The 18,548-nt window shown below is 41.1% G+C and overlaps 1 protein-coding gene across 1 annotated transcript in view; it reads right to left on the bottom strand.

Annotated features, from left to right (window-relative positions):
• Positions 1-1,031: 1,031 nt before the first annotated feature.
• CEP295 (centrosomal protein 295) overlaps positions 1,032-18,548 on the bottom strand; it is a 45,015-nt gene continuing 27,498 nt past the window's right edge. The window contains exons 22-29 of the mRNA XM_072134117.1: positions 18,381-18,531; positions 16,570-17,105; positions 15,298-15,429; positions 4,988-5,084; positions 3,700-3,876; positions 3,197-3,305; positions 2,888-2,987; positions 1,032-1,702 (exon numbers count right to left, since the gene is read on the bottom strand). Coding sequence (XP_071990218.1) covers positions 1,670-1,702; positions 2,888-2,987; positions 3,197-3,305; positions 3,700-3,876; positions 4,988-5,084; positions 15,298-15,429; positions 16,570-17,105; positions 18,381-18,531 — 1,335 coding nt within the window. The 3' untranslated portion in view covers positions 1,032-1,669. The remainder of the gene's footprint in view (positions 1,703-2,887; positions 2,988-3,196; positions 3,306-3,699; positions 3,877-4,987; positions 5,085-15,297; positions 15,430-16,569; positions 17,106-18,380; positions 18,532-18,548) is intronic.

The raw sequence follows: 18,548 nt of genomic DNA, 5'->3' as shown, positions 1-18,548 counted from the left end.
ATGCAGTGGATGGAATTTGGCAATTACATTTTCCAGGATGGGATAAGAAAAACATATTCCCTCTTGGCTACCTTGTAAGGCAGCTCCCTTACCATCAATCATGGTTTTCAGGAAGCCTAATGACATAATGTGGGATCAAAGCCAAACCAGTAGATCTATTCCAGAATTAACAGACTCACAACTACATCAAAACTGGCTCTAGTTAGGTCTCTTCAGTACAGTGTAGGAAACTGGTTTGGCTGAGTGAGAGGCGTGTGAGTAGGGTTGAGAAGTAAGGGTTCTCCTTACCAAGACTTTGCCAATTAAGGCCGCCTGGTGTTAAGGGGGCTACCTTTCAAGGTGCGGTTTCTCCATGTCCCAACCTGGAAAATTTTTTTGCATATTTCCCAGATTCCCCCTTGTGGAGAATCAATGGCTATGAGGCAGCCTTAATTGGTTAAGTCTCTGTGAGAAGAACTCTTACTTTCTGACCTATGTACATTAGGCACTTATTGATATATGCATGCCCCGTCCATGACACCCTCCCCCAGGACTCTGCATGTCCTGCTTGTGGCAGATACAGGAGGCCATGCAGACGTCCAACCACTGATACAGGAGCAGCTCTGATGGAGGGAGTAGTATACAGTTATTTGCCAGAAGCAGGACATGGGAAGTCGCAGGGAGTCTGAGTCCTGCTCCCTGGGGTTCATGTAGGTAGGTAAAAGGAAAGACGCAGCGATCAGGTGAAGGCACGATATGGCCTAGGAGCCCGTGATGTCTTGTAAGCATCCCCCATGCACAACCGAAGGCATAACATGGGACCTGATCAGCGAGTGGTGTCTCTTTTTCAACTTACCTACCTGCCTCCTACTTACCTAAAGCACTGAGCACCACTACCTGTCCTCCAATGCTGCACTCCCTGTTGCTGGATATCTTCTTGTAGCTCCACAAAGCTATTGGAATTGTGCCCAGGTACAGCGCTAATGGTGGGGGTCACTTTCTTCTTGAAGTAAAATCTATAGGTTACTGCCAAATCGCACCATTACACAACATCCGTTATCAAAAACATTTATTAAAAAAAGGAATAAAAATTAAATGAAAGCTTTGAACGTAATAAATCAACACATTCTATAAATAAAATTATTCCATTATATAAAACATTTGTACATAAAATACATTAAAAGTAACAATACACAGGACAGAGTGAGTGGGTTCAGATCAGTTTGGTACCAATCCGGAGTTACTGGAATAACAGATCACGAGAACAGGGGTCCTGCTTTCCTAGTAAAGCTCCATTCAATCTAAGTTCAGTGCAAGTGAGAAAGACCTGACTACAGAGGGTTTTGTTTGTAGTCTGTTACCGTGGAGACAATGGTCTTCCTAGAAACTGTATAGAGAAATCGGTAGGAAATTTTTAACAAGTCGAAAAGATGCAGATACCAGTTCATGTCGGATGGTCCTAATAGCGGCCATACACAACGCTTAGGGACATCGGATGAGTGTGCGGCTCCTGCATGTAACCAGACCATCTCCATTCATGCACCACTATGAATGATAATAAAGTGCACTTGGGCGCCAGAAGACATCCTCCATTTCGTAGCTTCTGGTTTGAAGTTTCGGATAACATTTTGTAGACTTTCACATTTGCTCAGACTTTCCTCAGTTTTCACACACAAAAAAAAAAAAAAAATCATCTTTTTGCCCTCAACTTTTCCAATGTTCTCTGCAAATCAGATAAATACAAGATATTAGTTCTTGAACCTACACATCAGTCTCTGGTGCCAATGCCATCTCTACCCCATGTATGCATCTGATCCCAGCAGCCTCCATGGACCTCTACACCTCCCCATCCTCCAGGAAGGCTGTTGTGAATTCATGTGATCAGATACATACATGGGGTAAATATGGCAAATTGTAGGAAAAGGGTGGGAGAAGAAGGACCTTTAAATGACATGAATCTAACAGGAGGCACCGTATAAGAAATTAGTTAAATATTGGCAGAAGGTCCTCAAATATTAGTTCCATACAGCAGCATGTCCTAGCAGTGAGACCTGTCAATCAGGGACATAGGGTTGGAGCAGTGCCCAAGATTTGAAAAGACAGAGCAGTCAGTCAAAATAAATAGCCATGGTTTACCGGAGGAAACCAATAGTCATATCTTAGATAAGAGTCAAGTATGCTAATTTGTATCAGAAAAATGTCTAATGTACAGTGCCTCATCGGCAGCTAATTTTAGCTGATAAGGGGAGTACTTGTAACCCTTTTTTTTTAGCAGGCACTGTTGGTTTGGGAGGGTAAAATTCCGGTGACAGGTCTTCTTTAAGTATTATCCCTGGCTATCTGTGAGGACATTATGTTAGTAGCAGAAGGACTGTAGATTTATATCCCAGGATTGTAGTTTTCAAAATGTGAAAAAAAGTTTTGCATTTCCTCTATAGATTAAACGTGCCGGTCACGTCAGAAAAATGGTCGGAAAGAGTCTTCATTGTTAAAATATGCTCTATATAAACACGTTTCAAGCCTGAACCAGACCCTTAGTTGATGTAGAACCGTTTCGGCTTTGAAACACTTTTACAGAGAGTATATTTTAACAATAAAGAAGACCATTTTGTGCCTGACGTGACCGGCGCGTTTAATTTACAGAGAAATATAGCGAACAGTTTCTTCACATTAGAGAAACTACAATCCTGGGATATAATTCCATATTCCACAGTCCTGCTGCTACTAAAACACCACACACAAAAGGTATGATTACACATCTCTCCAGGGGCAGAACCAAACACTGTAAATGTTTGCACAGTTTAATAAATGTAGACAGTTTTGATATGTACTCTTTTTTGAGAAAGAAATATTTTTTTATCTGCAAAAAAAAAAAAAAAAAAAAAAAATAAATGTAGACAGTCCTCACCTTCTTGAACTCTTTTGCCTTCTGGCGGTTCTTTGCGTACGTCTCCTGACGCATCTTCTCTTCTCTCCGCGTTTTCACTTCATCAAGTTGATTATACAGCCTGGAGGGGAGCAATACCCAGAGTATGGGGTTAGCATGAAATACTAAATAACATAGTCATTACATATTCCGTTGCTCCCCCCCACCCCCCCCCCAAAAAAAAATAGCTTGTAGAATTTTAAACAAGGTTTCTTGTTATTGGTCAGACTGGTGGGAGGGGACAGACGGGAGGAGGAGTACAGGCTCGCTGTCACCTCCCATAACACTTACCGTACGGTGCGCTGGTGCATCTCAATCTCAGACAGCTTTCGCTCCTCTGGGGTGCACACCCGGACCTCAACCACTTTCTTCAGTTTTCCTCCATCAGGACAGACCAGATCTGTGAAACAATTTATTTATATAAAGTTTTAACACACACAGAGAGAACAAAAAAAAAAAAATTTAACCGTTTGATCCCCAGAAACAGCGCCACCCCAGGCCAAGAGCCTTGTCATGCATTGCACTACAGACCCATTGAAGTTATGAAATTATTCTAAGTTGCAATACCAGACATTGCCTTAGGTGGCGCTGTGAATCCCAGAAATCCGGTAATGTTATGGTTCATTCTGGAGGTTCAACCGGGATCTTTAAGTTTCTCGGCTGCTATAAGCGTCGACATATTGTGCAGAGTGGAAGAAGTTTACTTCTACCACCAAAATCTCAGAAATCTCTCTGGTAGCCCAAAAGGAGGGGGATAAAAAGAGCCATTGGTAACCAGTGGTGTAAGAACTCACCAGAGCTGGGCTCCCCCTGCAGGACGGACACATCAGTTACATCCGGCGCCTTCAGGATTCTGTCTTTATTCTTCATCTCTTGCAGTCTTTTGGAGGAATTCTCTATGAAATGCCTCTTCTTCCTCAGGAAGGCTTCCTGTAGGCTCCCCGGAGTAGATGTAAATTCAAGACTTATTTCTGAAAAAAATTTAAAAAAAAAAAAAACACAAAAGTTTTAACCCCACATTGACTTTTTGTATAAATTGATTGAGTTGCAATACCTAGGAATGAATTAAGCGTCAGGTCGAGTACACACACTGCCTATGTTACTGTGAGAAATACACTACAGACCCGTAGAGATGAATGGAGCATTAAGTCGAGCACACACACTGCTATTGTTACTCTCTGAAATATAGTACAGACCCATAGAGATGAATGTAGTGTTAGCAGCATAGGCAGTGTGTGTACTTGACCTGTCAGTGATAACAGTACTGACCCAAAGAGATGAATAGAGCGTCCCGTTGACTACACACACTGCCTATGCTACTAATCAGTGATAGAGTACAGAACCCATAGAGATGAATGGAGCGCCCTGTTGAGTTCACACACTACCATTGCTAACAAATCACAGTACAGACCCATAGAGAGGAATGGAGCGTCAGATCTAGTACACACACTGCCTACGTTCTGGTGTGAAATAGAGTACAGACCCATAGAGGATAAGGTCGAGTACACACACCGCTTTCGTTACTCTATGAAAAGAGTAGAGACCCATAGAGATGAATGGAGTGTCAGCAGCATAGGCAGTGTGTGTACTTGACCTGTCAGTGATGACTGTACAGACCTGTAGGAATGAATGGAACGTCAGGTCGAGTACACACACTGTTCTTGCTACTGACGGTGATAACTGCACAACTGAATTGAGCGGCAGGTTGAATCATTGTTGTTCTAGGTTTGACCAATCGGACTCCTACCAAAGTCTTTCCTATCCTTTATAATCGGGATAACATTTTCGAATGGGAGGGTTGCCCACTGCTGCACATTACAGCCTACCAAAAGGCATAACTTTGTCGACTGGGACCACCTCTAAACCTCAAATGTCTTGCAGAGCCCCCATCCACCCAGCATGCCAGGAACTATAACAGCACCCCATGTACTGGAATAGCGCTGTGAGAGGGGAGAAGCGCCTTCATACTCAGGGCAGGCAGAGGACGCCAATGTAATGATGGACCTCAGCACCATAAGATTATGTCATGAGAATACCCTTTGATAACTTATGCAAAGGAGAATACAAATTCAGGTCAGTTACCTGCAAAGTTCTGTGATAGAGACGGGTCCACTGAAGACTGGTCCGCTCCCTGGAGGCCCGAAGCGTCCACTTCAGCTTGTAAGGGCTGGAAGGTGCTCTGCCAAAAAGAGGAGAGGTGTCGTGAATCAGATAAGAGGAGGACTTTATCATATGTATATTAAACTTTGAGAATCCAGGCCATGTGCTGACTTATGGAGAGTCTAGTGCAAAGTGTGGTTGGAAAACCAAAGGAAAAAACTGGTACGGCGCTATTGAAAGGGTAATCTTCAGGTAGGGTAATAGGTTTATTAGTTCCAGAGTAAACGCGTTTCGGGCAAACTGCCCTTCTTCAAGTACAATATGGAAGGGGGTTTCTATACAGTATTAAAAACATTCAATCAATAATCAAACAATATTTAAACAATATTTAAAAATGGATACATATACATATATATATAAAAAATTATAATGTAACAAATCTCAGGGTAATGTGCAGAATCTTAAGGAAGCGAGATCATTTGTGAGATGGGAAAGTTTCAGTTAAAATTGATATTATTTAAAAATAGTAGAAGTTCATAGGAGAAAAATATATATACATATATATAGACAACAATCAATTCTTAAAAGGAGGGATGTTTATCCACTAGTAGGGATTACATGGCATACATAAATATTAACATACTGAGTATTGGGTATATAGCTGTGATGGTAGAGGCTATTGGTTGATGTTAGGAGTGGCCATCAAATATTTGTAAATAGGAATAGAAGAGGACCTAAATACTTAATACTTACAGTGGTTGAGCTCCAGGGGATGTTTGAGCGCCAATACACAAAACACACGGGCTGGGTGAATGCCGCGTGTATAAACGCTAGGTGGGCGGAAATGAGGGAGAGACCGGACCGGAAGTTGACGGCCGGGGCTAGGTTACGCGTTGTCATGGAGACCTGACGCGCTGAGTGTCATTGGTCGGCACGAGATCGCGGCACGGCACGGAACCAGAGGTAAATAAAGGGGGTTCGACTAGGAGGTGTTGTGGTGATCATTGGATAAATATAAAGATTACAATATACCAAAATTAATGTTAAATAATTAAATGAACATAAATACATAAAAATGTTTAGATATAAGACAGTAAAAGAAGGGGAAACGTTGATTGAGGACTATATACCAATTAACAAGTGTTGGGTAATAGTTTATCTGGGGTCTTCTAAAGTTTCGTTTAATCCATCGGGCATAAGTGTTTTCAATTTAAAAATCCAAAACATTTCGCGTTGTCTAAGTTTATTAAATCTTGAATGACAGGAAATGTCAATTTGTTCAATGGGGGTGACATAAAAAGCTTCCATATTACAGTCATGTACAGCCGCCGCGTGTCTAGACACGCTGTGCTTGGGGAACCCTTTTAAAATATTAGATCTATGGTTATTCAGACGGCTTTTCAGTGTCTGAGTGGTTCTCCCTATATATTGGAGCCCGCATGAACATTCGATCAAATAAATTACAAAGGATGAGCTACAGTTTAAAAATGATTTGATGGGAAAGGATTCCTTTGTGATATTTGAGTGGAATTCTTTTTTCCGGTGTGTAATTGATTGACAGCATTTGCAGAGATTATGTCCACATTTATAGGATCCTTTTATGGTCGGAAAGAAGGACATTTTAGATTTGTTGGTGTGGCTGTTGGGCTTTTTAAGACGGCTGGGAGCTAGTGAGTTACGTAAAGTAGTGTTACGTCTATAGGTAAATCTAGGAGTTTTGGATAGAGATTTGCCCAGATGTGGGTCAAGAAGTAGTATGTTCCAGTGTTTATTAAAAATGTGTTTTATCCTTGATGAATGTTGGGAGAAGGTGGAAATGAAATTAGATGTAAAATTATTTCTATTAGGTTCTAAGGGGTCTTTGAGGGTCGTGTTCTTTGTTTTTTTGAATAAACAGTCTTTTTGGTTTATTGATTCAACTTTAGACCTTGAATCTCGAATTAATTGGGTGGGATAGCCCTTGTCTTTGAATCTTCTAGCCAGTTGGGTGGATTGTTCTGAAAAGTCTTTGTTGGTGGTACAGTTCCTTCTAAGTCTCTTAAACTGTCCGTAAGGGACATTTAGGAGCCATTTTTTAAAATGTGCACTAGAAAAGTCTAGATAGCTGTTGCTATCCACAGATTTGAAAAAGGTACGAGTGTTGAGAACATTGTTTGAATTCGGGAATATTTCAATGTCAAGGAACTCTGCTTTGTTCTTAGTTGCAGTAAACGTGAATTGTAGTCCCCAGGGATTCAGGTTTAGATCACGTGTAAACGTCTTAATTTCATCAAGGGAACCATCCCATATAATGAAAACGTCGTCAATGAAACGTTTGTACAATTTACATTTAGTAAAAAATGGGTGTAGGTAAAGGAAGGTTTCTTCTAGATGTCCGACTACCAGATTGGCAAAGCTGGGAGCGAACTTAGTGCCCATGGCAGTCCCTTTAGTTTGGATGTAAATATCTGACTTAAATGTAAAGTAGTTGTGGGTCAGAATAAATTTTATAGCGTCCAGGATAAATGAAATTTGTGACGGTAAATTTTCAGGGTCTTTGTCCAGAAAGTATTTAATTGATTGTATTCCACGGCTGTGGTCAATGTTGGTGTATAAAGAGCAGATATCCATAGTTAGAAAGTAGTAAGTGTTTGTCCAAGGGTGATTTAGAGTAGTATTAATAAAATCGGTGGTATCTTGGATATGGGAGCTCAAGTTTAGGACATATTTCTGTAAGAAAAGGTCAATGTAATGTGACAGGTTTGAGGTGATGGAGTTGATTCCCGCAATGATAGGTCGGCCGGGTGGATTAATGATACTTTTATGAACTTTTGGTAGATAGTAAAATAACGGAGTGGTTGGTTCTTGTATTAGAAGGTATAGAAATTCATTTTTGTTTAGAATGCCTTCTGTAAGACCTTTTTTAAGGAATGTTTCCAACTCTTTGTTGAAGAGAGTGGTCGGATTGTAGTCCATTTTTCTATAAAAATCTGTATCTGATAGTAGGCGTATTGATTCTAGCCAACAGCCACACCAACAAATCTAAAATGTCCTTCTTTCCGACCATAAAAGGATCCTATAAATGTGGACATAATCTCTGCAAATGCTGTCAATCAATTACACACCGGAAAAAAGAATTCCACTCAAATATCACAAAGGAATCCTTTCCCATCAAATCATTTTTAAACTGTAGCTCATCCTTTGTAATTTATTTGATCGAATGTTCATGCGGGCTCCAATATATAGGGAGAACCACTCAGACACTGAAAAGCCGTCTGAATAACCATAGATCTAATATTCTAAAAGGGTTCCCCAAGCACAGCGTGTCTAGACACGCGGCGGCTGTACATGACTGTAATATGGAAGCTTTTTATGTCACCCCCATTGAACAAATTGACATTTCCTGTCATTCAAGATTTAATAAACTTAGACAACGCGAAATGTTTTGGATTTTTAAATTGAAAACACTTATGCCCGATGGATTAAACGAAACTTTAGAAGACCCCAGATAAACTATTACCCAACACTTGTTAATTGGTATATAGTCCTCAATCAACGTTTCCCCTTCTTTTACTGTCTTATATCTAAACATTTTTATGTATTTATGTTCATTTAATTATTTAACATTAATTTTGGTATATTGTAATCTTTATATTTATCCAATGATCACCACAACACCTCCTAGTCGAACCCCCTTTATTTACCTCTGGTTCCGTGCCGTGCCGCGATCTCGTGCCGACCAATGACACTCAGCGCGTCAGGTCTCCATGACAACGCGTAACCTAGCCCCGGCCGTCAACTTCCGGTCCGGTCTCTCCCTCATTTCCGCCCACCTAGCGTTTATACACGCGGCATTCACCCAGCCCGTGTGTTTTGTGTATTGGCGCTCAAACATCCCCTGGAGCTCAACCACTAAGTATTAAGTATTTAGGTCCTCTTCTATTCCTATTTACAAATATTTGATGGCCACTCCTAACATCAACCAATAGCCTCTACCATCACAGCTATATACCCAATACTCAGTATGTTAATATTTATGTATGCCATGTAATCCCTACTAGTGGATAAACATCCCTCCTTTTAAGAATTGATTGTTGTCTATATATATGTATATATATTTTTCTCCTATGAACTTCTACTATTTTTAAATAATATCAATTTTAACTGAAACTTTCCCATCTCACAAATGATCTCGCTTCCTTAAGATTCTGCACATTACCCTGAGATTTGTTACATTATAATTTTTTATATATATATGTATATGTATCCATTTTTAAATATTGTTTAAATATTGTTTGATTATTGATTGAATGTTTTTAATACTGTATAGAAACCCCCTTCCATATTGTACTTGAAGAAGGGCAGTTTGCCCGAAACGCGTTTACTCTGGAACTAATAAACCTATTACCCTACCTGAAGATTACCCTTTCAATAGCGCCGTACCAGTTTTTTCCTTTGGTTTTCCAACCACACTTTGCACTTAACTACACCGGTTAACCGTTCCTCCAGACGGACTACACCGGCTACCTGATGGGCAGCTATTGATGTAACTCTATGCGCTTTTTGAGCGCACTAAGGTGAGCATAATATATAGGGGGGGTGTCGCTTACACCCTCCCACAGAACGACCTTGACGCCTATTGATATATCCTCCTACCCCACAATAATACACGAGGCGCCGTCCTCTTGTTTTGCCTTCTCCCCCCCCTTTTTTTCTCTCTGTTGTTTTAGCACTTGTTTATACAGGTTCTCTCCTAAGAAAACCTGTCAATTTGAACGGCCAAACAAGATTGGGCTGCCTCACTCGCCACTCCAACCTCAATCTCAGACCACCCAAAATGGACAAAACAAGTAACAGACTACACGACCGTCTGAAGGTCTTTAACGATCTGATCAAGAATCCTGATTCCATCCATGTCGCCAGAAAATCCGCTCAGGAGACAACAGGTGATGATAGGATTAAGGAAATGCACTCTCTCTTCTTTGAAATCGAAAAACTATCCAAAACTGAATCTCAACACCATCTTGATGAACTTTTCCTATGTACATATCTGAAAGAGGAAATTATTCCCAGAGGCTTGAGACTACACCCGGAAGCCACTTTCAAAAATGACTCAAGTTTTTGTACTAAGTGGGACTCTATATTGACTGACTGTTCAAATAAAATTATCTGTCTACTGCGAGACAAACGTAAATCCCTAGTAGCAGAAATCGCCCCCAACCTTGATCATTTAACCTCGCGTCTCAACTCATATAGTGACCTCCCATCATTTACTTTATGCAAACGACAATTAAACTCAAAATTACGTGACTACGAAACAGACATCATCACAAAAAAATTTGGTAAACTTACAAGAGATAGAGAAGACTATAGAACAGGGAATATCAAGCATTGGCTTAAAAACAAAAACAACAACAAAAACCCTGTTAAACCATCTAACGATACAAAGTCCCCACCATCTCAATCCAGAAACTACACCAACTCTAATCTCACTTACCATAACAGGGATGTATCCAACTATTCCATTCCAGTTAGAACCCACTCCAAACCACATAATTACAAGAAAAATACCCCCAATTATGACAAAAGAGATCTCCAGAACAAACTACCACTGAAATCGACTAGCATGAATCTCACCAAGTCTTTAACATTTAAAAATAGGGGCCTGCCTACATTACCGGACCGAACTACTCATCCGATATCCATGCCCATTAGCCTTGAACCCATCTGTCTAGTAACCAAACCACCAAACATGCCCCCAGAAGCTAATCTAGAGGAAGAACCTGCAAAGAGTCAAAATAAAAATAAAAGTAATGGTTGTATTTTATCTCCTAACGATTCACTCCTAACGATCCATGACTCATCTACTTCCCCCGATAACACACTACAGGGCAATATCAAAAGTCCCAGTGGTGAATTTTTCTTCACCCCCAAATCCTCCAACCACTATGGGTTAAACACCCTCTTACCAAATGAAAACACCCTTTTGACAGATACTACGGTTTTTTTAGGACTACCACCCACTGTAAATCTCACTCCTACTTACAAACTTATTCCGGAATTAACAGACACATCTGTCCCAGCATTCCCAGTAAGCCTAAAACGGAAAAAACCAGAAGACGTGGGTGCAGAGCCGGTAGACACGTCTCTAGACGAATCACTAAACAGAAAGACGAAGAAACCAGCCAACCACCCCCCAAAAAACTAACACATCCTAAAACCGATGCCTCATCATCTAAAATAAGTAATACCGATAAAATAACCGATAAGAAAGAAACTGTTAAAATTTTTAATCTCTCTAAACATATCCTTACCCCCTCTGAGAATTCTCTTCTAGCAAAGGGTCTTTCTTTTTGTCCAGCCACACCAGCCAATGAATTCGATTTATTCATAGACATTAATAAATACATTCGCAAGCTTACCCTTACCAGGCATTTCAACATCAAGGGTACTACAATAGACTCAGGACCCACTCCAGCCGAAAATGCACCCACATCATCTGATCCAACATTCAAACACACCGACCTTAAACCTCGATCAACCTTTTATCCCACATACCATAAGGGAGGTTTCATCGATACCTTCTACACGCTAGTCACCACAGACATCAGCAAACTACTAAACTCAGAAAACAAGACCACACTAAAGGATTCAAGAATTTCGAAGAAGGCAAAGACAAATACCTCCCAATTGTCCATCCGTAATGATAACCTCACTAAAGGAGAACGCCGTGCACTCTCCGAACTAACTAAAAACACTGAGATAGTAATCAAACCCGCTGATAAAGGGGGTGGAATTGTTATTCTAGATAGGGACTCATATGTCCTAGAATCAATACGCCTACTATCAGATACAGATTTTTATAGAAAAATGGACTACAATCCGACCACTCTCTTCAACAAAGAGTTGGAAACATTCCTTAAAAAAGGTCTTACAGAAGGCATTCTAAACAAAAATGAATTTCTATACCTTCTAATACAAGAACCAACCACTCCGTTATTTTACTATCTACCAAAAGTTCATAAAAGTATCATTAATCCACCCGGCCGACCTATCATTGCGGGAATCAACTCCATCACCTCAAACCTGTCACATTACATTGACCTTTTCTTACAGAAATATGTCCTAAACTTGAGCTCCCATATCCAAGATACCACCGATTTTATTAATACTACTCTAAATCACCCTTGGACAAACACTTACTACTTTCTAACTATGGATATCTGCTCTTTATACACCAACATTGACCACAGCCGTGGAATACAATCAATTAAATACTTTCTGGACAAAGACCCTGAAAATTTACCGTCACAAATTTCATTTATCCTGGACGCTATAAAATTTATTCTGACCCACAACTACTTTACATTTAAGTCAGATATTTACATCCAAACTAAAGGGACTGCCATGGGCACTAAGTTCGCTCCCAGCTTTGCCAATCTGGTAGTCGGACATCTAGAAGAAACCTTCCTTTACCTACACCCATTTTTTACTAAATGTAAATTGTACAAACGTTTCATTGACGACGTTTTCATTATATGGGATGGTTCCCTTGATGAAATTAAGACGTTTACACGTGATCTAAACCTGAATCCCTGGGGACTACAATTCACGTTTACTGCAACTAAGAACAAAGCAGAGTTCCTTGACATTGAAATATTCCCGAATTCAAACAATGTTCTCAACACTCGTACCTTTTTCAAATCTGTGGATAGCAACAGCTATCTAGACTTTTCTAGTGCACATTTTAAAAAATGGCTCCTAAATGTCCCTTACGGACAGTTTAAGAGACTTAGAAGGAACTGTACCACCAACAAAGACTTTTCAGAACAATCCACCCAACTGGCTAGAAGATTCAAAGACAAGGGCTATCCCACCCAATTAATTCGAGATTCAAGGTCTAAAGTTGAATCAATAAACCAAAAAGACTGTTTATTCAAAAAAACAAAGAACACGACCCTCAAAGACCCCTTAGAACCTAATAGAAATAATTTTACATCTAATTTCATTTCCACCTTCTCCCAACATTCATCAAGGATAAAACACATTTTTAATAAACACTGGAACATACTACTTCTTGACCCACATCTGGGCAAATCTCTATCCAAAACTCCTAGATTTACCTATAGACGTAACACTACTTTACGTAACTCACTAGCTCCCAGCCGTCTTAAAAAGCCCAACAGCCACACCAACAAATCTAAAATGTCCTTCTTTCCGACCATAAAAGGATCCTATAAATGTGGACATAATCTCTGCAAATGCTGTCAATCAATTACACACCGGAAAAAAGAATTCCACTCAAATATCACAAAGGAATCCTTTCCCATCAAATCATTTTTAAACTGTAGCTCATCCTTTGTAATTTATTTGATCGAATGTTCATGCGGGCTCCAATATATAGGGAGAACCACTCAGACACTGAAAAGCCGTCTGAATAACCATAGATCTAATATTCTAAAAGGGTTCCCCAAGCACAGCGTGTCTAGACACGCGGCGGCTGTACATGACTGTAATATGGAAGCTTTTTATGTCACCCCCATTGAACAAATTGACATTTCCTGTCATTCAAGATTTAATAAACTTAGACAACGCGAAATGTTTTGGATTTTTAAATTGAAAACACTTATGCCCGATGGATTAAACGAAACTTTAGAAGACCCCAGATAAACTATTACCCAACACTTGTTAATTGGTATATAGTCCTCAATCAACGTTTCCCCTTCTTTTACTGTCTTATATCTAAACATTTTTATGTATTTATGTTCATTTAATTATTTAACATTAATTTTGGTATATTGTAATCTTTATATTTATCCAATGATCACCACAACACCTCCTAGTCGAACCCCCTTTATTTACCTCTGGTTCCGTGCCGTGCCGCGATCTCGTGCCGACCAATGACACTCAGCGCGTCAGGTCTCCATGACAACGCGTAACCTAGCCCCGGCCGTCAACTTCCGGTCCGGTCTCTCCCTCATTTCCGCCCACCTAGCGTTTATACACGCGGCATTCACCCAGCCCGTGTGTTTTGTGTATTGGCGCTCAAACATCCCCTGGAGCTCAACCACTGTAAGTATTAAGTATTTAGGTCCTCTTCTATTCCTATTTACAAATATTTGATGGCCACTCCTAACATCAACCAATAGCCTCTACCATCACAGCTATATACCCAATACTCAGTATGTTAATATTTATGTATGCCATGTAATCCCTACTAGTGGATAAACATCCCTCCTTTTAAGAATTGATTGTTGTCTATATATATGTATATATATTTTTCTCCTATGAACTTCTACTATTTTTAAATAATATCAATTTTAACTGAAACTTTCCCATCTCACAAATGATCTCGCTTCCTTAAGATTCTGCACATTACCCTGAGATTTGTTACATTATAATTTTTTATATATATATGTATATGTATCCATTTTTAAATATTGTTTAAATATTGTTTGATTATTGATTGAATGTTTTTAATACTGTATAGAAACCCCCTTCCATATTGTACTTGAAGAAGGGCAGTTTGCCCGAAACGCGTTTACTCTGGAACTAATAAACCTATTACCCTACCTGAAGATTACCCTTTCAATAGCGCCGTACCAGTTTTTTCCTTTGGTTTTCCAACCACACTTTGCACTTAACTACACCGGTTAACCGTTCCTCCAGACGGACTACACCGGCTACCTGATGGGCAGCTATTGATGTAACTCTATGCGCTTTTTGAGCGCACTAAGGTGAGCATAATATATAGGGGGGGTGTCGCTTACACCCTCCCACAGAACGACCTTGACGCCTATTGATATATCCTCCTACCCCACAATAATACACGAGGCGCCGTCCTCTTGTTTTGCCTTCTCCCCCCCCTTTTTTTCTCTCTGTTGTTTTAGCACTTATGGAGAGTCTGGATGAGGTTCTATTAATTCCAAAAACAAAAAATGGAATCTCAAAAAAAAAAAACCAAAAAAAAAAAAAAAACACTTTTTTTTTTTTAATACTACAAAGTAGTGGTGGCACCCTGTTCCCTGCCAGCTGACAAGTGGTGACCGAATCACTGGCCTCAGCAATGACCAAATGGCCTCATCAGTCATGTCACGTTCAGTTCCTGTCACACTGGGACTTTTTGCATAAAGCGGACATCCAGCTGAGACCAGAAGCTGTAGTGGACGGAGAGCTCGAACTGGACCCGGATGACATATAGTAGGTCAGTGGTGTAATTTATTTGGTAGTCAGAATCCCCCTTTAACAATACAAATCCTTCCTCCCTGGGGTAGTAGAGACTACCCCTATGACACGTGGTGGGTCCACATTACCTGGGACGTGTTTGCCTCCTGGTGATCGGAGCTCAGGGTGGCCGGAGCCTCGGAGCACGTCACGCTGCTGTCATTCAGGCTGAGCAGCGTCAGATCCGGCTCTTCCAGGATTCCCTGCATTGACTCCGAGTCCTGTCACATAGAAAACAGTTCGGTCCATCAATTTTTTTTTAACCCTTTTATTTAAGTTATACAATGGTGGACATAAAGTCCAGATTTCAGCTTTCATTTGGGGGGGATCCACATTAAAACTGAATGAAGGGTTCAGGAGTTTCAGCGCCTTACCATGTGCCACCATGGGACCCAAAAGTAACTGGAACATTGGGCTCTTGGGCCGTTTCATTGGCCGATGCGGCCAAGACTAAACCTCACACTGAAAGACCCAAAAACAGCAACAGAGAATCGCTGCAGAAATGGCCAAAGGAGGAAACGCAGCGACGTCTGGTGATCAGTCACCGCCAACAAAGGCTTTACAACCAAGTGATTTACAATGATTACATTTGTCCACTTACTTTGAAGGGATTGTGAATATTAAATGCTTTAGTTCATCCATTGTTTGTTAAACCCTCTTATTTAAAGGAACCCTCCAGTCGCAGGTAATTCATTGTATAATACAAGGTGCAGGCCCTGAAGGAAGAAGCAGGACTCATGATCATTGTGTTCCTAGAGTCGTGCTCCTCCCTCTAGGCCCTGCACGAGGTAGAAATCACTGAATCAGCTGTGACTGGAGGGTTCCTTTAAAGCCGAAACATCACCTGCATCCGAATTGTTTTGTTTTTAAAATTCATTGTCCTAATGTACAGAACCAAAATTAGAAAGATGTCCAAATATGTATGGACCCAACTGTATGCATTCATCATCTCAATGAGACGTGCATGATCCTCAGACTGAGCGCCCCCTAGTGGGAGTATCAGTGCTTTCCAGGTGGTGCAAGTAAATGAAGAAAAGAGGCTTTCCTCCCATCTTCTTAATTTTGATGACCTATTAGGCCGGTATTAGATTGGAGGCGTCTGACACTTGGGACCCCATCGGATGAGCAATTACAGGTGGATGTACAGCCCCGTTCTCAGCTGTGACTATGTGCAGCTCTATGGCGGTGGCCATCATGGAGACCTCACCGAAGTGTTGTGTATACTGACCGTCACTACATTCAGTGTACCATTAAAGTCATACGACTTGCACTGTGCGCCCTGAATGACACCTCTTTATTCTTTGCATTGTAACGATCAAGGGGACCCTTGTCTGGACCATTGCTCCAGATACATTACTCACCCAAGTACGGACAAAGCTTGGCAAAGACCCGGCAGAAGACCCTATAGTGAGGCTGGACAAGGACTGTAAAGTGGATCTGGAGTGCGATGAGGGGTTCATGTTCTCAGATCTTGGGGTCTGATCTGGGGAGAGTGAATCTGTATGATCAGACCTCATGTCCGTATCTTCACTTCCTGTATTCACTTCTCCACATGGATCATCTTCCACGGCGGGAAGTTCCTCAAAGTGAGCGCCTTTGGAAGACTCGGATATGGGATGCTCAGAGAGTGCGGACTCATTCGCTGTCACCTGTGCGGCCGCAAGTTCATGGAATGAGCCGCTCTCCTCCGCCGCTGCTGCACTCGTCAGGATGGTGGAGGAGCGGTGACCAGCGGAAGGACCTGGAGAAGTATCATAAGATCCAGAGCTGCCATGGTACAAAGCCAAGGCCTGTTGTTGACTAGAAACTTCTTCCAAGGCCGAGACTTCGTGGCCACTCCGGTTTGGCTCGTTCAGAGTGCACTCCGGGTGTAGTGGGAGAAAAGACCCAGAAGAATCTTAAAATAAAATAAAAACAATTTCATATATTAATAAATAAATTCCAGTCTCAGGTCCTAAAAATTCCCCTTTACATGACCCCCATTGGTATTTTAAGTGAAGAAGCAAACTAGACAAAAAGTTCACCAAAAACTACTCCTGGCCCCCCTTTGGTGTAGAAGGTTGTGTGTGGTTTAGGACGAGACCACCACATTATCAAGGGGGTACCAAGGGCATCATACATATCCCCATAATGACTTTTGGCTAACTGCAGCCATTGCAGGACACAGGAGCAGACTATTAGTTCTGCTATAAAATAGACAAAAACTCACTGGAAGCCTCATATTACATAGACTATGGACAACGAAGGGGGGCACCAGATTAAATAGTTTATGTGAAGGGGAGGAGTCACAGAATTTTCCGATTAACTATACTATGTAAAGGGGAGGAGACATGTCACATTACATAGGCTATGGAAGGGGGAGGAGTCACTGAGGCACAAGATTACATAGTCTATGGAAAGGGAAGGGTTCAGGAGTGTCCAGCCACAAATCAGGAACAAGTGATAATAAGGGATAGAGAATTCAGAATGAAAATCTATTACAAAATGCAGATTAGGAGTCGGATAAAATACAGGGGTAGCCGTATTTTATCCACCATGGACTATTTGTTCAAGCAAAGTTTGTTTGATGGTTTAAAGTCCACTTTTAAGTAAAGAATTGGAACAAAAACCATTAGAAAATTACAGAATTTTTCTCCCTTCTGCACAGTTACATAGTTTATATGGTTGAAAAACCAAGAAAGGGTCCAACCAAGGAAGGGATTTAGGGAAAACAATTCGATATCATGTTATCATGTAAAGTCAGCTAGGCCCTTTTTGGCGCTCTCTGCTGTCCGTGCTGTGATCACATGAAGTAAGAGAGACTGCGTGTACAGTATGAGCTCAGATCAAGTGTATGAACCCTCACGAGTTAGGAGATCGGGCTGCAAAAGATGTCATCACTGCTCATACTGTAAAAGTAACAAACTATAATACAACCCACACACTGGACTATCACTCAATCACATATACACGTATGCATACATACATGCACGCATACAAACATGCACACGAACTCGCACAGACACATATAAACAGGCATACATATATACAATCACGCACACATACATACATAGAGCTCAGTTCAAGTGTAGAAAACATCACGGCAGGAGATGCTCATGACAGATCTATGGTCATCACTGCTCATTGCACACATCCCATCACCTGCACCACATCCACATCCCCACCCACTTACCTGCTTCATTCTGCCTCCTTGGCAAGGCTCCCCCCATGCTCTGCGAGTGGAATAAGCCAAAAGACGAGCTTAGGGCCAGCGTGCCATGTGCTAGATGGGACACTGGGCTTCTATATGACTCCATATCGGGGCGGCTGGTGACACTGGAGATCTACAACCAGTACAGAA

This window comes from Engystomops pustulosus, chromosome 2, assembly GCF_040894005.1.
Source record: "Engystomops pustulosus chromosome 2, aEngPut4.maternal, whole genome shotgun sequence".
In the NCBI taxonomy this organism is placed as follows: Eukaryota; Metazoa; Chordata; class Amphibia; order Anura; family Leptodactylidae; genus Engystomops; species Engystomops pustulosus.
This window is presented reverse-complemented; position numbering and strand designations above follow the sequence as displayed.